Source organism: Zosterops lateralis, assembly GCF_965231275.1.
Source record: "Zosterops lateralis genome assembly, chromosome: 6".
NCBI classification, from domain to species: domain Eukaryota; kingdom Metazoa; phylum Chordata; class Aves; order Passeriformes; family Zosteropidae; genus Zosterops; species Zosterops lateralis.
In genome coordinates this window covers 7,135,123-7,152,274 of record NC_139761.1, presented here as the reverse complement: position 1 = coordinate 7,152,274, position 17,152 = coordinate 7,135,123, and the positions used below count along the sequence as shown (strand labels likewise).

The 17,152-nt window shown below is 47.2% G+C and overlaps 2 protein-coding genes across 3 annotated transcripts in view; both read right to left on the bottom strand.

Moving 5' to 3' along the window:
• Nucleotides 1-1,203: 1,203 nt before the first annotated feature.
• On the bottom strand, nt 1,204-4,518 carry AKAP5 (A-kinase anchoring protein 5). Its single transcript, XM_083863987.1, has one exon. It carries the CDS (start codon nt 4,467-4,469, stop codon nt 1,869-1,871), a length of 2,601 nt encoding a protein of 866 aa, XP_083720113.1. The 5' UTR covers nt 4,470-4,518; the 3' UTR covers nt 1,204-1,868.
• Nucleotides 4,519-9,135: 4,617 nt separating this feature from the next.
• The window catches only part of MTHFD1 (methylenetetrahydrofolate dehydrogenase, cyclohydrolase and formyltetrahydrofolate synthetase 1), a 40,532-nt gene continuing 32,515 nt past the window's right edge, over nt 9,136-17,152 (bottom strand). For both annotated transcript variants that reach the window (XM_083862719.1, XM_083862720.1), the window contains exons 24-28: nt 16,425-16,602; nt 15,944-16,051; nt 14,578-14,730; nt 10,463-10,571; nt 9,136-10,281 (exon numbers count right to left, since the gene is read on the bottom strand). In XM_083862719.1, coding sequence (XP_083718845.1) covers nt 10,482-10,571; nt 14,578-14,730; nt 15,944-16,051; nt 16,425-16,602 — 529 coding nt within the window. In that variant the 3' untranslated portion in view covers nt 9,136-10,281; nt 10,463-10,481. The remainder of the gene's footprint in view (nt 10,282-10,462; nt 10,572-14,577; nt 14,731-15,943; nt 16,052-16,424; nt 16,603-17,152) is intronic.

Genomic DNA, 17,152 nt, shown 5'->3' with positions numbered 1-17,152 from the left:
AAAGTCCTTTAAAAGTCCCTTTTTCAAAACTATGGCAAAATACCTGGAAAGACCAGTATGAAGTACAAAGCCATTAAAATTGTACACACTGAATTATCAATAGCTGATAACTTAAACAAATTCACAGGGAAAAAAAAAAAAAGACACTTTTTTTCTTTACCACCCTCTGGGGTTTTTTTAAGTTTTACTTGCACAGAGACAAGCTGTGGCTCTAGCTGCTGGCAGTCCTCTCGTGACATCGAGGAGATGTTTTATCGAGGTTTAAAACATGGTTGTGCACCAGGGACAGGTACAGCCCTTGTGTTTGAGCAGGAACCTCAAGTCTGTGCTGGGAAGGGAAATCTCAGCGCGTGGTCAGTGAGCAATGTCCAAGCTGCTGTTCCTGTGCCAGCCCAGGAACACACAGGGGAATTTTCTCAGAGGAACACACTGCCTTGCCCACAGCTGGACGCCACGCAGATGCAATCCCATGTTATTAAAAGGCCCTTTTCTCCTGGAGAGCTGGTAGTTGGAAAGGATGCTCGCACACACACACTGAGCCGGTGCAAACCACCTCGGGGCAGGGCAGTTTGCAGGGGTCTGACAGCAGTGTAGGCTTGTCCAGGCAATTTCCAGCCACGTCCTCAGGCCCTCACGTCTGGATTTTTTTTTTTTTTTTTTTTCCCTGAGGACTTTGGTAAGATTGCTCCAGTATTTCCCTGCATGTTTCAGAGCGAGCTACATGGCGTGCCAGAGCCTGGTGGCAGCGAGCCGGGGATAATGCACCATTCCCAAGGGATGCCTGGGCTGGATGGAGGCAGGAGGGGTTTGCGGTGAGCAAAAGGGGGGAGCGATGCGGGACAGGGATGCCAGCGGCTCTCAGACCGAACCAAAGCAACCCCAGCGCCGGCAGAGCACATTGCAGCTTCCCAAACTATGTTGACTCGCTAACACGCATGCAGCTCACTGCTATTTATATCACATGCCATGTATATATATATAAAAAATACGCTACATCCGAGCGAGGAGAGCTTCAGCACGACAGCGGGATGGGGATAGAGGAAGACGCGGGAGGAGAGGGGCTGCAGGGCTGCCCCAGCCCAGCCCACGCAGGGAATTCTGCCCGTCGAATTTAATGGTGCGAGAAGAGCATCCCCCCCGGCAAACGAGGCGCTGTCGCTTTCTCGGCGTTCGCGCAGCCCGGGGTCAGCAAGGCGAGGCTGATGCTGAGCTTTGACGTGTCTGGAGATGCACAGGGTGCTCCTGACAGGGGGAGAGGCCGAGGGAAGGGGAGATAGAGCTCGCTGGAACCCGCCGGCTTCGTGTGACAGCAGTGACCTCGGTTCTCGGCTCCTGTGCATAGCGAGGGGCTGTTCACAGCACAGAACACAGCCTGGCATCGATGTTTTCGTGTTAATATTGCAGACACTTGGCTCTTCCTCATCTGCAATAAAACCCCAGCAAGCCTCCAGCTGTTTCAGCGTGCCCCCAATCCAGCCCGGCAGCAGGTTGGGCACTCTCTGCCTCTCAGCACCTTTTTCAGACACAGGGGATGTGCAGATCTACAGCATCAACAGCGGGGAAACAGGTGAGGGCAGAAATGTGGCCTTGACATAAATGTGCCAATAAGTGAAAATACAGTCACTGTAACACCTTAATTTTTCCGCAGCTGTGGTCAGTGGTCAGTGGTGCTGTCTGAAGCCCCAGGGGGACACACTGCACTCTGCAGGGTCTGCCCACACCCCAGGATCCCTTCCACATGGACACACAACTGAACGGGCATGCAGGATTAACTACACCTCGGCCCCGGGGGCTCTCCACACACCCCGCAGGCCAAATGGAGCTTGAAATCACTCCCTCTACTCTTTCTCTCTGGGGCAAGGCTGCCATCACAGAAAGCTGTTGTGTTTATTCTGTTCCAGGGCCATTTCGTTGACCAGCTGCTCTATGGATGACTGAATGGCCGCCTTCACCAGGGAGGAGGCGGTTTCTATGAGGAGCAGCTCGTACTGCTCCCCAGTTCTGTGCCCCTGGTCAGCCAGACCTTTCTCCTCTGCCTGGGGACCAGCCTCGGGGCCCTCTTTTTGACCAACATCAGCACTCCTGTTCGATTTTTTATTCCCTTTTTGCTTTTTTTGGTGCAAAACTGGGGACGGCTCATAGGCCTGGTCAGAGTCAGTGTTGTCAGAGTCCTCGGCTTCGGTGATGGTGATGACAATGCTGACACCAGGGCCTGCATTTGCTTCTAATACCCGATGGCTGGAGCATTCCTGCACACCTGGTGCCTCCTGCACACTCACTGCCTCCTGCACACCTGCTGCCTCCTGCACACTCACTGCCTCCTGCACACTCACTGCCTCCTGCACACCTGCTGCCTCCTGCACACCTGCTGCCTCTTGTTCATTCACTGCCTCCTGCACACTTGCAGTATCCTTCATACTTGCTACATCCTGCACACTCATTGCATCCTGCACACTCACTGCTGCCTCCTGCACACTCACTGCCTCCTGCACACTCACTGCCTCCTGCACACTTGCTGTATCCTTCACACTTGCTACATCCTGTGCACTCATTGCATCCTGCACACTTGCTGCTGCATCCTGCACACTTGCTGCCTCCTGCACACTCACAGCATCCTTCACGCTCACTGCATCCTTCACACTCACTGCATCCTGCACACTCGTTGCATCCTTCACACTCACTGCCTCCTGCACACTCACTGCATCCTTCATGCTTGCTATATCCTGTGCATTTACTGCCTCCTGCACACTCATGACATCCTGCATGCTTGCTGTAGCCTTCACAGTCGATGCACTTGTCACACTTGTTGCATCCTGCACACTCGCTGCCCCTTGCACACTCACTGCCTCCTGTGTGCTTGCTGCATCCTGCACACTTGTGGCATCCTGCATGCTTGCTGCATCCTGCACACTTACTGCCTCCTTCACACTTGGGGCATCCTGCACACTCACAGCATCCTGCAAACTCACTGCCTCCTTCACACTTGGGGCATCCTGCACACTCACTGCCTCCTGCACACTTGGGGCATCCTGCACACTCACAGCATCCTTCACACTCCCTGCATCCTTCACACTTGGGGCATCCTGCACACTCACTGCATCCTTCACACTCACTGCATCCTTCACACTTGGGGCATCCTGCACACTCACTGCATCCTTCACACTTGTTGCATCCTGCACACTCGTTGCATCCTTCACGCTCACTGCATCCTGCACACTTGCTGCCTCTTGTACGCTCACTGCATCCTGCATGCTCACTGCATCCTTCACACTCACTGCATCCTGCACACTTACGGCATCCTGCACACTTGCCGCCTCTTGCACACTCACTGCATCCTTCACACCTGCTGCCTCCTGCACACTTGCTGCATCACCTCCAGATGCCAACTCACTGAAATCAGTTACAATCTTCTCAGCTTTGCACTCCTTTTCCAATTCATCTTTTTCAGGCATCTCTTTGCAGGTATCAGGGATTTCCTGCCACTCTGTGATTTCAGGGGCACTGTCAGGTTGATCTTTAGAAACAGGTGCTTCGGAAGCAACTTCCCTGCCCTCTGCATCACTGGTGGTTTGGGGTAGGCTCCCCTCCTGCAATTTGTCCTGGGCTGTTTCATCAACTGTCTCTGAATCAGTTATCTCCAGCTCAACAGTGCACTCTGAATGTTCGTCTGCATCACCTGTGGGCTCTGTCAAGGGCTCACTCTTCCCAACAGAGGTGTCACTTTCCTTTGCTGTATCGCGGTCCTCTTTCACTGTATCCTGGTCCTCCTTCACTATATCCTGGTCCTCTTTCTTTGATTCCTGGTCCTTCTTCATTGTATCCTGGTCTTCTTTCATTCTATGCTGCTCCTGCTTCACCCTATCCTGTTCCTCCTGTGCAGAGACTGGGCTGAAGGATTCAGATTTGTCTTTTGGGGCCAAATCCTCTGGCTCTTCACTAGCCTTATTCACAATACCCATCACTTCATTTGCTTGAACACTGCCCTCTGACTCCTCCACTGCTTCTGAGGGGCTGGCTTTTTTCTTGCCTCTGGAGAACCTCACACAGGGTAACTTCACCCCAGAGCTTGCTCGTTTCTTTGGGAGGTCTTGAGCACAGCTCTCCTCAGCATCCACCTCCAGCTGCACTTGGGAATCAGAGGGCACCTTCTTCCTTGAGGAGGACTTCTGCCTCTTCCGAGGTCTGGTGAAGTTTTTGATGGCTGCCCAAGTCCCTTTGGAGGATTGTGATGGATTGGAAGCTTTTGCCTCCTCTTGGTCAGTGCTGACACATTGGCTTTTCTCCTCTGAGGTTCCTTCACAGGCATCCTTCACAGCCAGCCCCTTCTTACAGGACTTCTTCCTCTTCTTAAAACAGAGCATGGAGGGTTTTTTCGCTTGTTCCTCTGGCGGGGAACATGTGGCCCCTGTGCTGGGAGTCTCTGCCTCTCTTGGATTCTCCATTTGAATTTCCTTAGCTGCCTTCACCATATTCTCTTCTCCTTTGTTGTCGTTGTGCTGCCAATTTTCCTGATCAATGCTTCAGACAGAAGAACCGCAGAGATGCTCAAAGTGCATTTTTTTTCCTCAAATAGATTTCCAAATAACGTTAGTTGCTTTGTAATGAGCGTATGTGGCAGTGAGAAGAAGTTCTGCTGGAGCTGTCGCATCCACTTTATAACTCCCACTTCGCCTCATTACTCATTTTATCACCTCTCCAAGGAATCCCAGGGAGATGTGGAGTTGGACAGGCTTCTCCTTGGCTCTGCTGGCCTCAGTCACTCTCATCTCCGGAGCAATCCACTTCCAGTTGTGCTTGGTCTAACCATATAACGGCCAGTCTGACATACCTTTTTTTTTCCCCAAAAAAAGGATGACAAATCAAGCCAGGAATTAACAGTTTTTATTCACCCCGCGGACCTGGAAAGAACTTGCACGTTGTGAGCTCTCTGCAATTCCTCATTGCCCATGGAGCTTGATTGAAGCACCAGTGGAACCAGCGGCTGTTTTCTGCCCCCCAGTGACAAGGTCAGATGCTGCTTTGCCTTGGTTTTAGTTTCTGCTTCAGTTCCCCTCACGTGTTACATGAAATTTGCTGCAAAGCCTGACCGAGGCTTTCATCTTTTGATCTGGAACACAATAAACGAGTGATAAGACCCGTAGAGAATTTTTTTTAAAGTACTAAAAAGTTTTTTCTCCCTAAACATTCCATTTTGGGAGGCAGACTACGGCTGGATGTGCTATAGCAGGTTTTTTCACTAATTAGCATCAATATCCAAAGGCAAAATAAGGCCACAAGATGTCAACTCAGTGATGTTCCACCAAAGAAAGTACTATTTTGCTATTTTTTTGTGGAAAAATGGGATTTTTTTCCTATAACTGCCCATATTATGGCGAATACTTATTACACAGGCACACACATATTTCCTTCTCCTACAGTTTGCTAAATCCTTTCCCCACTGCTCCATATGCACTTATAGTTCCAGCTAGGGAAATTACACCCTGAGACAGCAGATATTTTTATCTTTAATGCACCATATGACAATATGCAAAAAACAGGGAATACAAAAAGGAGGCTTGAGGAATACAAAAGCGAAATCACATGGCAAAGAAGGGAGCTTATTTATACTACGTGCATGCCTCCCATGGCAACCTCAATTAACACCGTGCGCGCTCATCAAAGACATGATGTTGTAAGATGTGTGTCAACCTTAGCCAAAAAAAAAAAAAAAAAAAAAAAAAAAAAAAAAAAAAGAAAGAAAGAAAGAAAAAAAAAAAGCAGCGGCTCTGCCTCGAAACATCATCAGAACGTTTTGGATGGAAGGATGCAAAAAGGTGTTACCACAAACAGACCAACTTCTGCAGGACAGGGCTTTGCACGGCATTTCGTGCTCTGCTTTTCAGGAGCGGGGTGACTACAAGGGGGTTCCGGGGCGCGCTTCCCCCGCAGCACATCTGGGTTTATTAAAAAACCATTATTATTTTAATTAGACTATTTTAAGGGGAAGCCGAGCGGGGCTGCCGGAGCCGTGTGAGCGCGCACCCGCAGCAGCCGGTGGATGCCCCGAGCGCATCATCCCGCAGCCCGGCCCCGCCGAACGCCCCCGCGCCCGACAAGTTTTGGGGGCGTTCAGCGGGGGCGCAGCGGGACCCGGCCGGGCACCGGGAGCCCCCCACGGCCGGAGCCCTCCCAGGACACGCCGGGCTGCGGGGCAGCCACCGCGGAGGTGGCCCCGGGACCCCGCTCGTGTCGCCGCCCCCGCGGGTCCCCCCGAGGCCAAGCCGCCCCCGCCCCGGCCCCCCGAGCCCCCCGCGCCCCCCGAGCCCTCACCTGCAGCCCGGCCCGGCCCCGCTCCGCTCCGCGCGGCTGCGCTGCCGCCGCCACCGCCTCCGCCGCAGCCGCGCCCCCCGGGCCGGCGGGGAGGGCGCTGCCGGCAGCCCCCCGCCCCGCGCCAGCCCCCGGCCCGCCCCCCGCCCCGGCCCGGCTCTGCCGGCACCTGCTCGCCGCCTCCTTCCTCCTAGGGGAGAGCATCGCTCGCCGCTCAGCATCCCTGGGCTCGCCCCGCCCTGTGCCGGGATAGCGCGGCTCTGCTGGCGGGGAGCAGCACTCCCGGGGGGCAGGAGCCCTCGCCCGCTGGCAGAGTGACCTCCCGTCCCCTCCTAGGCTATGGCAGAGTAACCTCCCGTCCCCTCCCAGGCTGTGCACAGCAGCTGCAGACCGGAAAACCACCAACTTCAGCTCGAGGTAAAGGTCTTCGCAGAAATGGAGCTGCGTTTGTAGTTTGGATCCCGGTGGCAGCAGGAGGCTGTAAGGGAGCCCCGAGGGAGGAGGGACCAAAGGGGCTCTCCTGCCTCTGTGGGAAGGGAGGGGGTCTTGCTCTTGGCAGCTGTTTTTTGTGTCCCTCCTGAAAGCTTTACAGCTGGCAGCACTCACTGTTGGAAGTGCTGCAGGAGTTACACGTTTGGAGATGGAGATAAGGACAGCCAGCTCTTGGCTTCGAACTAATCCATGCCCAGAACACCAGAGAAAGTGCCTCTTTCATCGGAGCCTTTCTTCTCTCCAAAGCAGCTGAGATCTGACTTAAAAAAAATCACATCTCCAGCTGTGATGATTGATGGGAGAGCCTCCAGAAAAAGGACTACCCAGTGCAGCTGATGAACTACAGGAGACTCTAGTTGAGATGCCCGAACGTCCCCATTCATCTCCACGGGGAGCTGACGCCCACAAAGGCTTTACAGACATTAACTGCTTCACAGCATGTTTGCACACGAGAAACTGAGCAAAGCAGCACTCTGAACTCGCAAGTGGCTTCCAGTGTAGGCCAGGTTTAGAAAAACACACATGGCCTCCCCCCTCCTCAGCTTCTTCACGAGAAAAAAGGTACAAAATGAGTGAGTTGGGCTGAAATGCCAGCCAGGAGGGCAGAAAAAGTGCATTGAGCATCACAAGGAATTGCCTTTGTAAAAGCTCCCCTCTGAGATGTGTTTGCTCGCATTCACTCAGGATAATAAACTTCATTTGGAAACAGCTTCTCTCCTGAGGTGGGTGGTGGGTTCTAATTACCATCCACTGCTTTATTAAAGCCAAGTGAGGCCCTTCAACACGAGGAGCTTTTCCCTCTGCAGCAGGAGGCAGGGAAGCAGACAATGAGGATGGCTAACATGAGGCTAGTGAGGCTGGGGAATGCGGCGGTGTGATGGAGGCAAGCTGCCATCAAGCCCCTTGGGAGCACTTAACATGGAATCCAATTATTCCTGACGCCCCAGGGGCAGATGGCAGCACCAACGGCTGTGGTGAAAGGGGAATAAAAGGCAGGGGCTGTGGCAAGCAAAGGATCAGGTCAGAAGTTGGGTAAGCTGGACAGTAGATCCTGGCCCAGCTGGATCATGTTTTCTTTCTGTGGTGCTGGTGACATACAACAAGTCAACCAAGCAACACCTTCTCTTCTTTCTCGTCCCCAGCACTACTTAAAAACATAAATCTGTGTTATTTTTTATTATTTCTTACAGGATGGGATGCAGCACTCTCACAACAGCACAGTACGAGGGACGGATGGCCATAACACCAGCCAAGGACCAGGCCCAAATAGCCCATAGAGAACAAATTTGTACGTAATTAGTTTTTTCTCTAAGCAACAGGAGGAGAAGAGAAGCATCAAGTACTTAGCTAGAAGAAATTAAGTGTCCTCTGTGCCCCATTTGGTAGGACAAGACCTAGCTGGCACCTTTAGCTGCAAAGGAGAGTATTAAAAAAATAACCTATTTATGTATCCATCCTGCAAGAGAACAGAGAGGTTGGAAGTGCAGGTAGGAGAACATTCCCCATTAATCTCTGGGGATGCTTGGGGCTATTTTTTGGCCCTTGTGCTTTGTTGTTGTGCAGCAAACCCTTCAAAAGCTTGTGCCTGATCAGGCACTGTGCCTCACTGCAGGAGGGGGACTAGCAACCTCTTGAACCATCTCTCTCAAGCACATGGCTATGATCTCATGCTAAACTAAAAGGAGGCTAATCTTAGCATAAATTTGCACTTATCCCATCTTTCATAAGCATAAAATGAAGGTGGAACACGGAGCACTTGCAGGAAAGCAGTGTAGCAGGGAAGATTAAATGTAGGAACTGACAGCAGACTTGGCAGCATCCGCTCTGGCACCCTGCTTCCAGGGATGGCTGGGCCCAGGAGCTGCAGGTGAAGAGACACCCTCAGCCAGGCTGGGGGGCTGGGGAAGCAATGGGGGAACCCCTCCTGACCCCCTGCAAGGGGACTGAGCCTGCCCTCCTGGCTGCCAGGAAATCCTTGGGTGGATAACATCAAAAGGAACCTTTTAGGAGGCTGTGAATGCATCTCGAATGCTCTTACGACTGTTTAAAGTGTTCTGTCTGCTTGTGTCACAACCAGGTAACTTCTATATAATTATTCTCCCTTCCTGAATAACTGAAGAGATAGAGATCTCTTTCTCTCCATATATATATATATATATATATATATTCATACACAGTTATCTGTGTACTAGAGATGCTCCCCTACGTTGGTGCACACCTACATCCTGATCCTCCCAGTTCTCACCAAATTTGGAATGTTTTTAAATTCAGTTCTGATACAAGCAGATGGGCCTCATGACTGTTAATTCAGATTTTCTGCAGTCAGATGCAAGTATCTCACATTCACAGAATAATTCAGGTAGTTTATTTCCCACAGACAACATACATCATCTAGGGAAGGAAACCAGATTAGAACACACACACCCTGGTGCATTGCAGGCTACTTATTACTGCAATAATCACTCCTACTTGTCAATACGAGGATTGCTGTTGTGTGTAGTTAATCACAGAAATAAATTCTAATTCAGTAATCTCAGTGCATACATTAAAACCCAAAAAGCACTCGAAGTATTTGCCAGTTTATTTGTATTAGTTAAAAAATTGGCAGCAACGCTATCTTCATGTTACAAAATGATTTTTGGCCTGCTGACAAAACCTGCTACAAGTCACTTGATCACTATTCATGATGTCTCTATTGATCAAAAAGGTACCTTTAGAAACAAGGCTTGTCAATGGTGTAACTGCACTTATGGTTGAGCAGGAAATGGTTCAAAGGACACATCTGGTAGAAGCCACAGATATGGGCCAGAGACCCAGTTCCTCCAGATCTGAAATCCAGAGGGTTCATTCCATTGACAGAAGAATGCAGCAGTCACAGCTGGGCTTGGGGTATGTGACGTGCTCAGGTGCCTGCAGGGATAACTCACAGCAGAAGGCAGGGTGAGCTCTTCTGGAGAGCACTGGGCTCCTCCTGGCTCCTTTGAAATGACACTGGTGCAGTGCCAGGGCACAGCAGGTTCTTCTGTGGTGCGAGAAGTGCAACAGAGAATTCCACGTGGCAAATGGGAACCTGCAGCCAGCACGACTTTTAAAGATAAAATATGCTGCAAAACCCCGATGGTTAGGACAATTAAGTCCCAAGACTGTTTCAAACAGCTCCAGCTTTAGGATTTTTAATTATTAAAATCATGTCACTGAATCAAAAGAGGTCATTAAACCCAAGCTTCTGTATTCTGCTTCAGATACAATTATGAAGCAGGAGGTCTGTAGAGGAAATATGCTTTATATGCTCAGTGGCAACTAGCTTGGAACATAGCCGTTTAAAAATTATTACAGATTAAAAGTTAGTGGTTGATTCTTCAGCACTCCTCCTTCCAGTCACTTCTTGCACTATATTCTCACTGATATCTTGTTTTGACTTAAAAAAAAAAGAGATCAGAGCACAGTTCCATTTACATGACTCATCAGGTGTTCTTCTGGGAGCTAAAAACAAAAATAAAATTTAATTACTATTATATAGTACTGCAGGCAACTTTCAGGCTGAATTATCATCAAATGTCATTTGGAAACATATGGCATAATATGGGATTGGCTTAACTCCATTATCTCAAGATCTTTAGAAAAATAAAGCCCAAATATTGAAGGCCTTCAAAAAGACACCAACCTTTGGTTAATCATTCCTTTCAGAAGAGCCCATTCACTTCTCCTGACACTGGGTCCAGGTCTATATCATAGAAGCAAGGTCTTGTAGGAAGTCCTGGCATAGTGCTCATCTGGACAACAAGAGATAGAATGTTAAAATGGCAGCAGCAGAGTTTTGTGCACAAGATCCAATACTGAAGACTTGGATGGCAACAGCTCCCTGAACACCAACAGAACAGAGAATTATGGTCTTGGACCATTATGAAGCACCCCAGGAGAACCAGGAACTCCTGGCTCAGTAGACAGATATGAAGCTTTTGCTTTTTATGATGAGGATTAAGTTTGGTTTCTGCAGCTGCAAATAACAGAGCCCAAGGTTTGGCAAAGTACTTGGCCATGCACCTGACCAGTTCACTGTTGGAGAGTGTTAATGGACTTTGCTGGGATGAGAATTACTTCTGGCAGTTTTCTGGGTTCTGAAGTGAAGATACAAATTTTAATCCAACTTTGCCAGTGGTAAAGTCTCAGTTGATTACAATTCTTTGAGATTCTAGAACTAGACATGTTAAATAATTAGGAATAATTACTGTTGAGAAGACATTTTAAATAGTTTGGCATTTGTTTTGGTTTTTCTAAACTGGGATAAAGCTTAAACAGAGATGAAGAAGTCAGTTCTGACTGGAACATGCTGGGAAGGGCTGTGCAGGGGCAGAACTGAAGCCCACAGAGCAGCTGCAGCACTACTGCCTCAGGCCAGTCCTCTGCACTTGTCCCACTGCCGAGTACCCAGTTCCAGAGAGGCAGAGCACAAGGCTGGCAGGAACCACACTTGGCCTGATTTATTCCTGCAGCTGACAGAATTTCCCCTCCCTAACTCAGCATTTAGCCCAGCAGCACACACAGGCTGAACACAGACTCTACAAAGGTGGACAACCTGTGACCATGTTTGGTAGTTTGTGTCAGTGGTCATGAAGTGCTTTTATAAAAAGGGAGAACTTGAAAGGTCTCATTTTCTATCTGCATCACCCTGCCTCAGCTTTCACAGTCAGTATTGTTATGCCTGTCTCCATTAGATTAAAGATCTCTTTGGCAACCTGGTATTTTCTCCCTGAGCAAGTATTTTGCACGCTAATCAAATTACCTTCCCCATCTTCCTTTTGATAATAAGCTGAGCAGCAAGAAGACAAAGCTCTGTTGGTGAGGTCTTTTCTGCAGTTCTCAAAACTGCTCAGGGAGCTTCTGGTGTCCCAGCCCATTTTCCTTAGCCATTTACAAGTGCTAACAAAGTCCCACATGTACTGTACCACTGCAAGTCTGTCATGGGTTATGCAGAGTTAAAAATCACTTAAAGTCCCCTCTTTGTAATTAATTCTAAGGCTACATTACCTTTTTATGAGAGCCACTGCCTTCCCAGACAGAGAAGAGGGGGGTCACAGAGAGGACCCCCATTCCTTGTCTTTGTGCTCAGCTGTATAAATATTTTGCCCTCAAGAACATCTCAAGAAAATATTAAGAGGTTTAAAGTGCCCAGAGGGGTTTTCCTGTTCTCAGCTCCTAGAATCTGGCCACAAAGAGCAAGAAACTTCCTATTTATTTACGTACCACTGGAGAATCATGGAGCTTTGCAGATCTCCACCTCCAGATTCAGAGGGCCACAGTAGGAGCTGAGAGAGTGACATTCAATAGAGTAGGAGGTGCTGAAAATGTGCCTGACTTTGCCATTTCTTGCACTTTCTATTTTGAAATGAACAGTCAATTTTTCCTCCTTTCATATCCAGAGGGCAGCCCACAGTGGCTACTCTGCTATCTATTGCTTCAAGGCAGTCTGCTTAAACCCCAAATTTCCATGCAGTGCAGAATAATTTCCATCCAGGCTACTAATTTTCTGTACAAGTGTCTACAATGCTTCGTGCACTCAGTTATTTTCAGAGCTGAAGGAATGAACTTTTTCTCATTTATCCTCCTCCCCTTTAATACCACATGTGCTCAAAAAGAACATAGGGCAATTCACACTATTTACTGACAAGAAAAACTTAGACCACATGGGTATAATTAAACCCCTTGCAAGATTTCAAATACAACTAATACCAACCAAACATATATTATTTGTTGCCCTTGTGGATCTTTCAAAATAAATGCCATTTAGGATCTAAAAAAACAGAGCTGAATAACAGAATTGTTTTCAATTCAGCAGCAGCACCAGAAAAGAAACCAAATCAATCTGAGTCCAATGATTTAGTTCACTTTAAATCTAGATAACCTTTGAAGTTATATTTCCTTTAAAATCTCACAGTATTTCATGGATGTACAACATTTGAGTCAGAAAGGAAAATTCCAAAACTCAGAAGCTGAGAAAAAAAATAAAGTGTGACGTGCCTTTGTGATTAACTTCAGATAACAAGAAGAGGCACACACCGGTGATTAATTTCACCTCCCATTTATCCTAAAAACTTCTGCACAGAGTTACATATTTGTTGCATTTTCAGCTCACAGTTCAATGGCTGCTGCCAAAAATTTATTCTGAGGCTAACACATCCCCTGGTGAATGGGTTTAAAATAGTGATCTGATTCAAAATGCCCCAGATTGCTTCTCGAAAGGACATCCATTCCCTGGGTTTTAGACACAACAGAAGAGTGATCACATCCCAGCCAGAAGACTTATTGCTAACTCTGGCAGAATTAACACCATGATTTGCTACATGGCCAAGAAAACATTAGGAAATGGGTACTGGAGCAGAAAGGAAAAAGTCCAACTCCATAGAAACTAAAGACATCAGAAAAAGAGCCAAAATGTTAGTTTTAATGCCTGAAAACATCCCTCTCTTGTTTACTCATTAATGCAGTGTACCCTTTCCTTCTCCAATGCTTATGAAATAAATAATAAAATAAATCATTGTTTGGACTAAATCTTGGCTTGCAAAAAATGCCATTTATAACAGGAACAGACATGCTATCTTTCATTCTATCCCAAAACACACATTAGTCTTTAGAACATGGATAAGCCACACTTTAATCAGGATGTGGTTACCTTATTTATGCTGGATAATCTGGAAACCTTAACTACCTTTTTTTTAAAGAATGAAAACAAAAAGGCAGCCAATATTTGGGTCTAGCTAGCATCTGAAGGAAGAGAGGATCCAACTTTTAAATCAGCAAACTTCATCAACTGAGTCATGCACCCCTAATGTTTTTGAAACTTTATCATAAACAAACATGTTGCCATGAAGACCTCAGAAAAAGGTTCAGGCCTAGTAAACAAGAAAAAGAACTGCTTGCTCCAACTGCCTCATGCCCTAAGGTAATCTAACTAGTTACTCAACATTTGCCCAGAAGATACTCCCCAGGTAAGATTTCCAGTGGATCCTTTCATCCTAGTGTTGTTTCTATGGATGCAAACCTGAACGTGGGTTCATTTTGCAGATAGCTCCTCTTTCTGCCAGGCAATTCATATCAAAGCTGTTCCAGGATCTTGTTTGCATTGTTGCTACTCTCTCCCCTCTCAGATGACATTATGCCTATCATATCAAAGAAAAGGAACTAAAAACTCAAGGGCACAGTGAAATGAGTTGTTGGAATTGTTGCAGGCTGAACAGCAAACAGATGGCCAGCCAAACCATGAGAACCAAAGAGGAGGGGAGCCTGAATAAATGATTGATAGCACAGCTCAGCTTTGCTTTGGAGGTGTCTCATCAGAGGCATCTGCTCTGTAAGCTGAGGAGGGGTTGCCTTGTTCAGCCCTGATCCCCAGGTGTACACAGAGGTCACCTGATAAGTGCTTACACCAGGAATGCAAAGTCACAACAGCAACCAGGTGGGCCAAGGATTTCTCCCTCTTAGCAGACTGCTGTTCCTACAATTCACTAACTACAGAGCTCACTCTTTTCTTAAAATCAAGGAGAAGAGAGATGTGGAACCTGAGGGATACAGCAGGGACTTGCTAATTATTCAAATGTCAGATGGTCTATTTCAGCCTCCTTCATCCCCCTGAGAAAGAGACTTCTTAAGGCATCTGATACACTGGACTGTTAAAACACCAACTGTAAATTACAAGGACTCTCCTAATTTAAGACACTTAACAGTAAGTGATTCCTGGAATGCACATGAAGCTTTTTTCCTCACCCCACAGCTCTCACATACCGTTCCCACCAGTGGATACAGGAATCCAGCCCCAACGCTGGCCCGGATGTCTCGGATTGGCAGAACAAAACCTGTAGGTGCTCCTTTTTGTTCAGGGTCATGAGATAAAGACAAGTGAGTTTTAGCCATGCAGATTGGCAGGTTTCCAAATCCCTGGGAAAAGAGAAAGGAAAGGAATGACACAAGTGGAAAAAACTGTAATTTTTCCAGTACAAAAATGTAATTGTTCTATTGTGCCATTCTCTGCAGACATCAGGCATTTTATTCCCCAGCAAGTGCTTCATCCACAGCCTGTCAGATCCACTGATCGTTCTACATCCCTATTCCTTCTCTCTCAGATTCTCTCCCCACCCCCCACTGAGCACTAAAGAAAGAACCACCATGTCCCTCGGCACATCCAGCTGAGGAAAAAAATAATGATATGGAAGTGCTGGATTTACAACCTTGACAGGCCACTTACTTCCTACTCTCTCCCCAAAACGTTAAACAGCTCAGAGGTGAAGTTTCCTTCAGATATAGTCAGTTAATTAGAAATGTTTGATCAATACAATTGCAGGTCAGGAGGAAGTGTCAATTGCATGCCTTTGGGATTTTGATGGACTTGGAATATGTAAGAAGCACAAAAGTGAGAAGCTGTATATGCCAGTAGTGAAAGGACTGCAAAAGGAAAATTGGTTACAGCAACCAATGAATTGCCAGTCCTCACAATGCTTTTCTCTTCAAAAATCTTCAGTAATGCAGAAGCAGATAAATTCACAACAATGTCGTGCTTGAGAAGAGCAAAAGCAACACAGCAACCAGTAAACACTGAATTCAACAACCAGATGGCAGGTTCCAAACTTTAAGAACTTCCCACATCAAGTCTTGTATAACCCACAGAACTCTTTCCCCAACATAATTGTGACTGACAAAAATCCACCTGGACTCAAAAACTGATTAGTGGAACTTGATCTCAATGGAACAAGATGAAAATATAATCAGAGACTATTTAAAACCAGCTTAATGACTTACAATTCCCTAATTCTCTAAATGCTGAAAGAGTGGAGAGTATAGTAGGGAAAGATCACTAAACCCTCCTACCCTTTCTCCCCAAAACTATCACAGAGGGATACTGAATGGTACTGGGCCACATTGAGTGAGTTCTGTTTTCTTCACTAATTGACAAAGTAAATTTCTCCTTTCTCACATCCTTTTCTTCCTCTGCCATAGCAGCATTTAATGAGTCCTGCATAAGGGCACAATTTGAGTGGGGATTTCCTTCAAACACAGCTTGAAGGAAAAGTGGGTATTTCCTTCAAACACACTGTTCAGTATGATAATTATGAATGAAAAGCACCACTATTTCCAGGTGACATGGAAGACTCACCTGCTTGGTGTACACAGCAACTTTCTCCTGTGCTTCTGGAAGTAGCTCAATGTCTTTTGCCCCGTAGACCTGCTGGGCAATCAGCCTGATCTTATCTACAACAGGCAGCTAGAAAAACAAAAAAGACAGGCAAGTCAAGGTGGCCAAAGCATAAAGACCTGCAGCATCACAGTAGTTTCAGTTCCTCCACACATTATCAGGTGCACATCTACAGACATAAGGCTTAATTCCATTTGCTGTAGAACAAAATATAGAGAAATTTGAGGGTTTTCAAAACATGTTTCAGTATTTCAATGGGTAGCCAAACCAGTAAGAACTGACCTAACTAGGTCTTTGAGACGCATGGAATCAATGTTTCAATTCTAACACCATGTGTTAGTTTTGAGAAACACTCAGTTTCTCAGGCAGCCTTTTAGACAGCCCTAAGCAATTTAAGCAACTGATATAAACAAAGCATCTCTATAATAAAGCAAATTCCTACCTCCACATTATAGAGGAACCTGAAGTTGCTAGGTGCCTGGGATGCTCTCTGAACAGCTCGGGCCAGGGCCAGGGCTCCTTTCCCTCCCTCTGCCCAGTGAGTGCACTCCACAGCATCAAATGCTCCTGCCTCCTTTGCATGTTGTACTACAAGGGCCAGTTCAGCCTTTGTATCTGTCCTGCAGGGAGAAAGTTTGTATGTTTGTACCAGAATGCACACACAGTAAATGATTGTTCTTGACAAGATCCAAAATGTGTCCAAAGAAATCACAGCTGCCAGAAAGCTGCTCAGGGGTTATCCACCACAACCTCCTCCTTGGTAGGTATCAGCTTTAACACCACAGTTGAAAGTACTTCTGCTGCATAAAAAGACCACACAGTGGTTGTCTGCTGTGCAGTACAACATGCAGAGCCCAATTCATGCATTTTCCAACCATGCAAAACTGTGGCCTTCCAGTATCTGAAAGGAGCCTACAAGAGAGCTAGAGAGAAACTTCTTACAAGAGCATGTAGTGACAGGACAAGGGGGAATGGTTTCAAACTGTCAGAGCAGGTTTAGCTTGGATACCAGGATAAAATTCTTTACTGTGAGGGGGCTGAGGCACTGGAACAGGTTGCCCAGGTGTTGAAAGTGCTCCTGAAAGTGTTCAAGGTCAGGATGGATGGGGCTCTGAGCAACCTGGTGTAGTAAAAAGTATCCCTGCTCATGGCAGGAGAGTAGAACTGGAC

Coding starts and splice junctions, on each gene's coding strand:
- AKAP5 (XM_083863987.1), bottom strand. CDS start 4,469: ATGGTGAAGGCAGCTAAGGAAATTCAAATGGAGAATCCAAGAGAGGCA.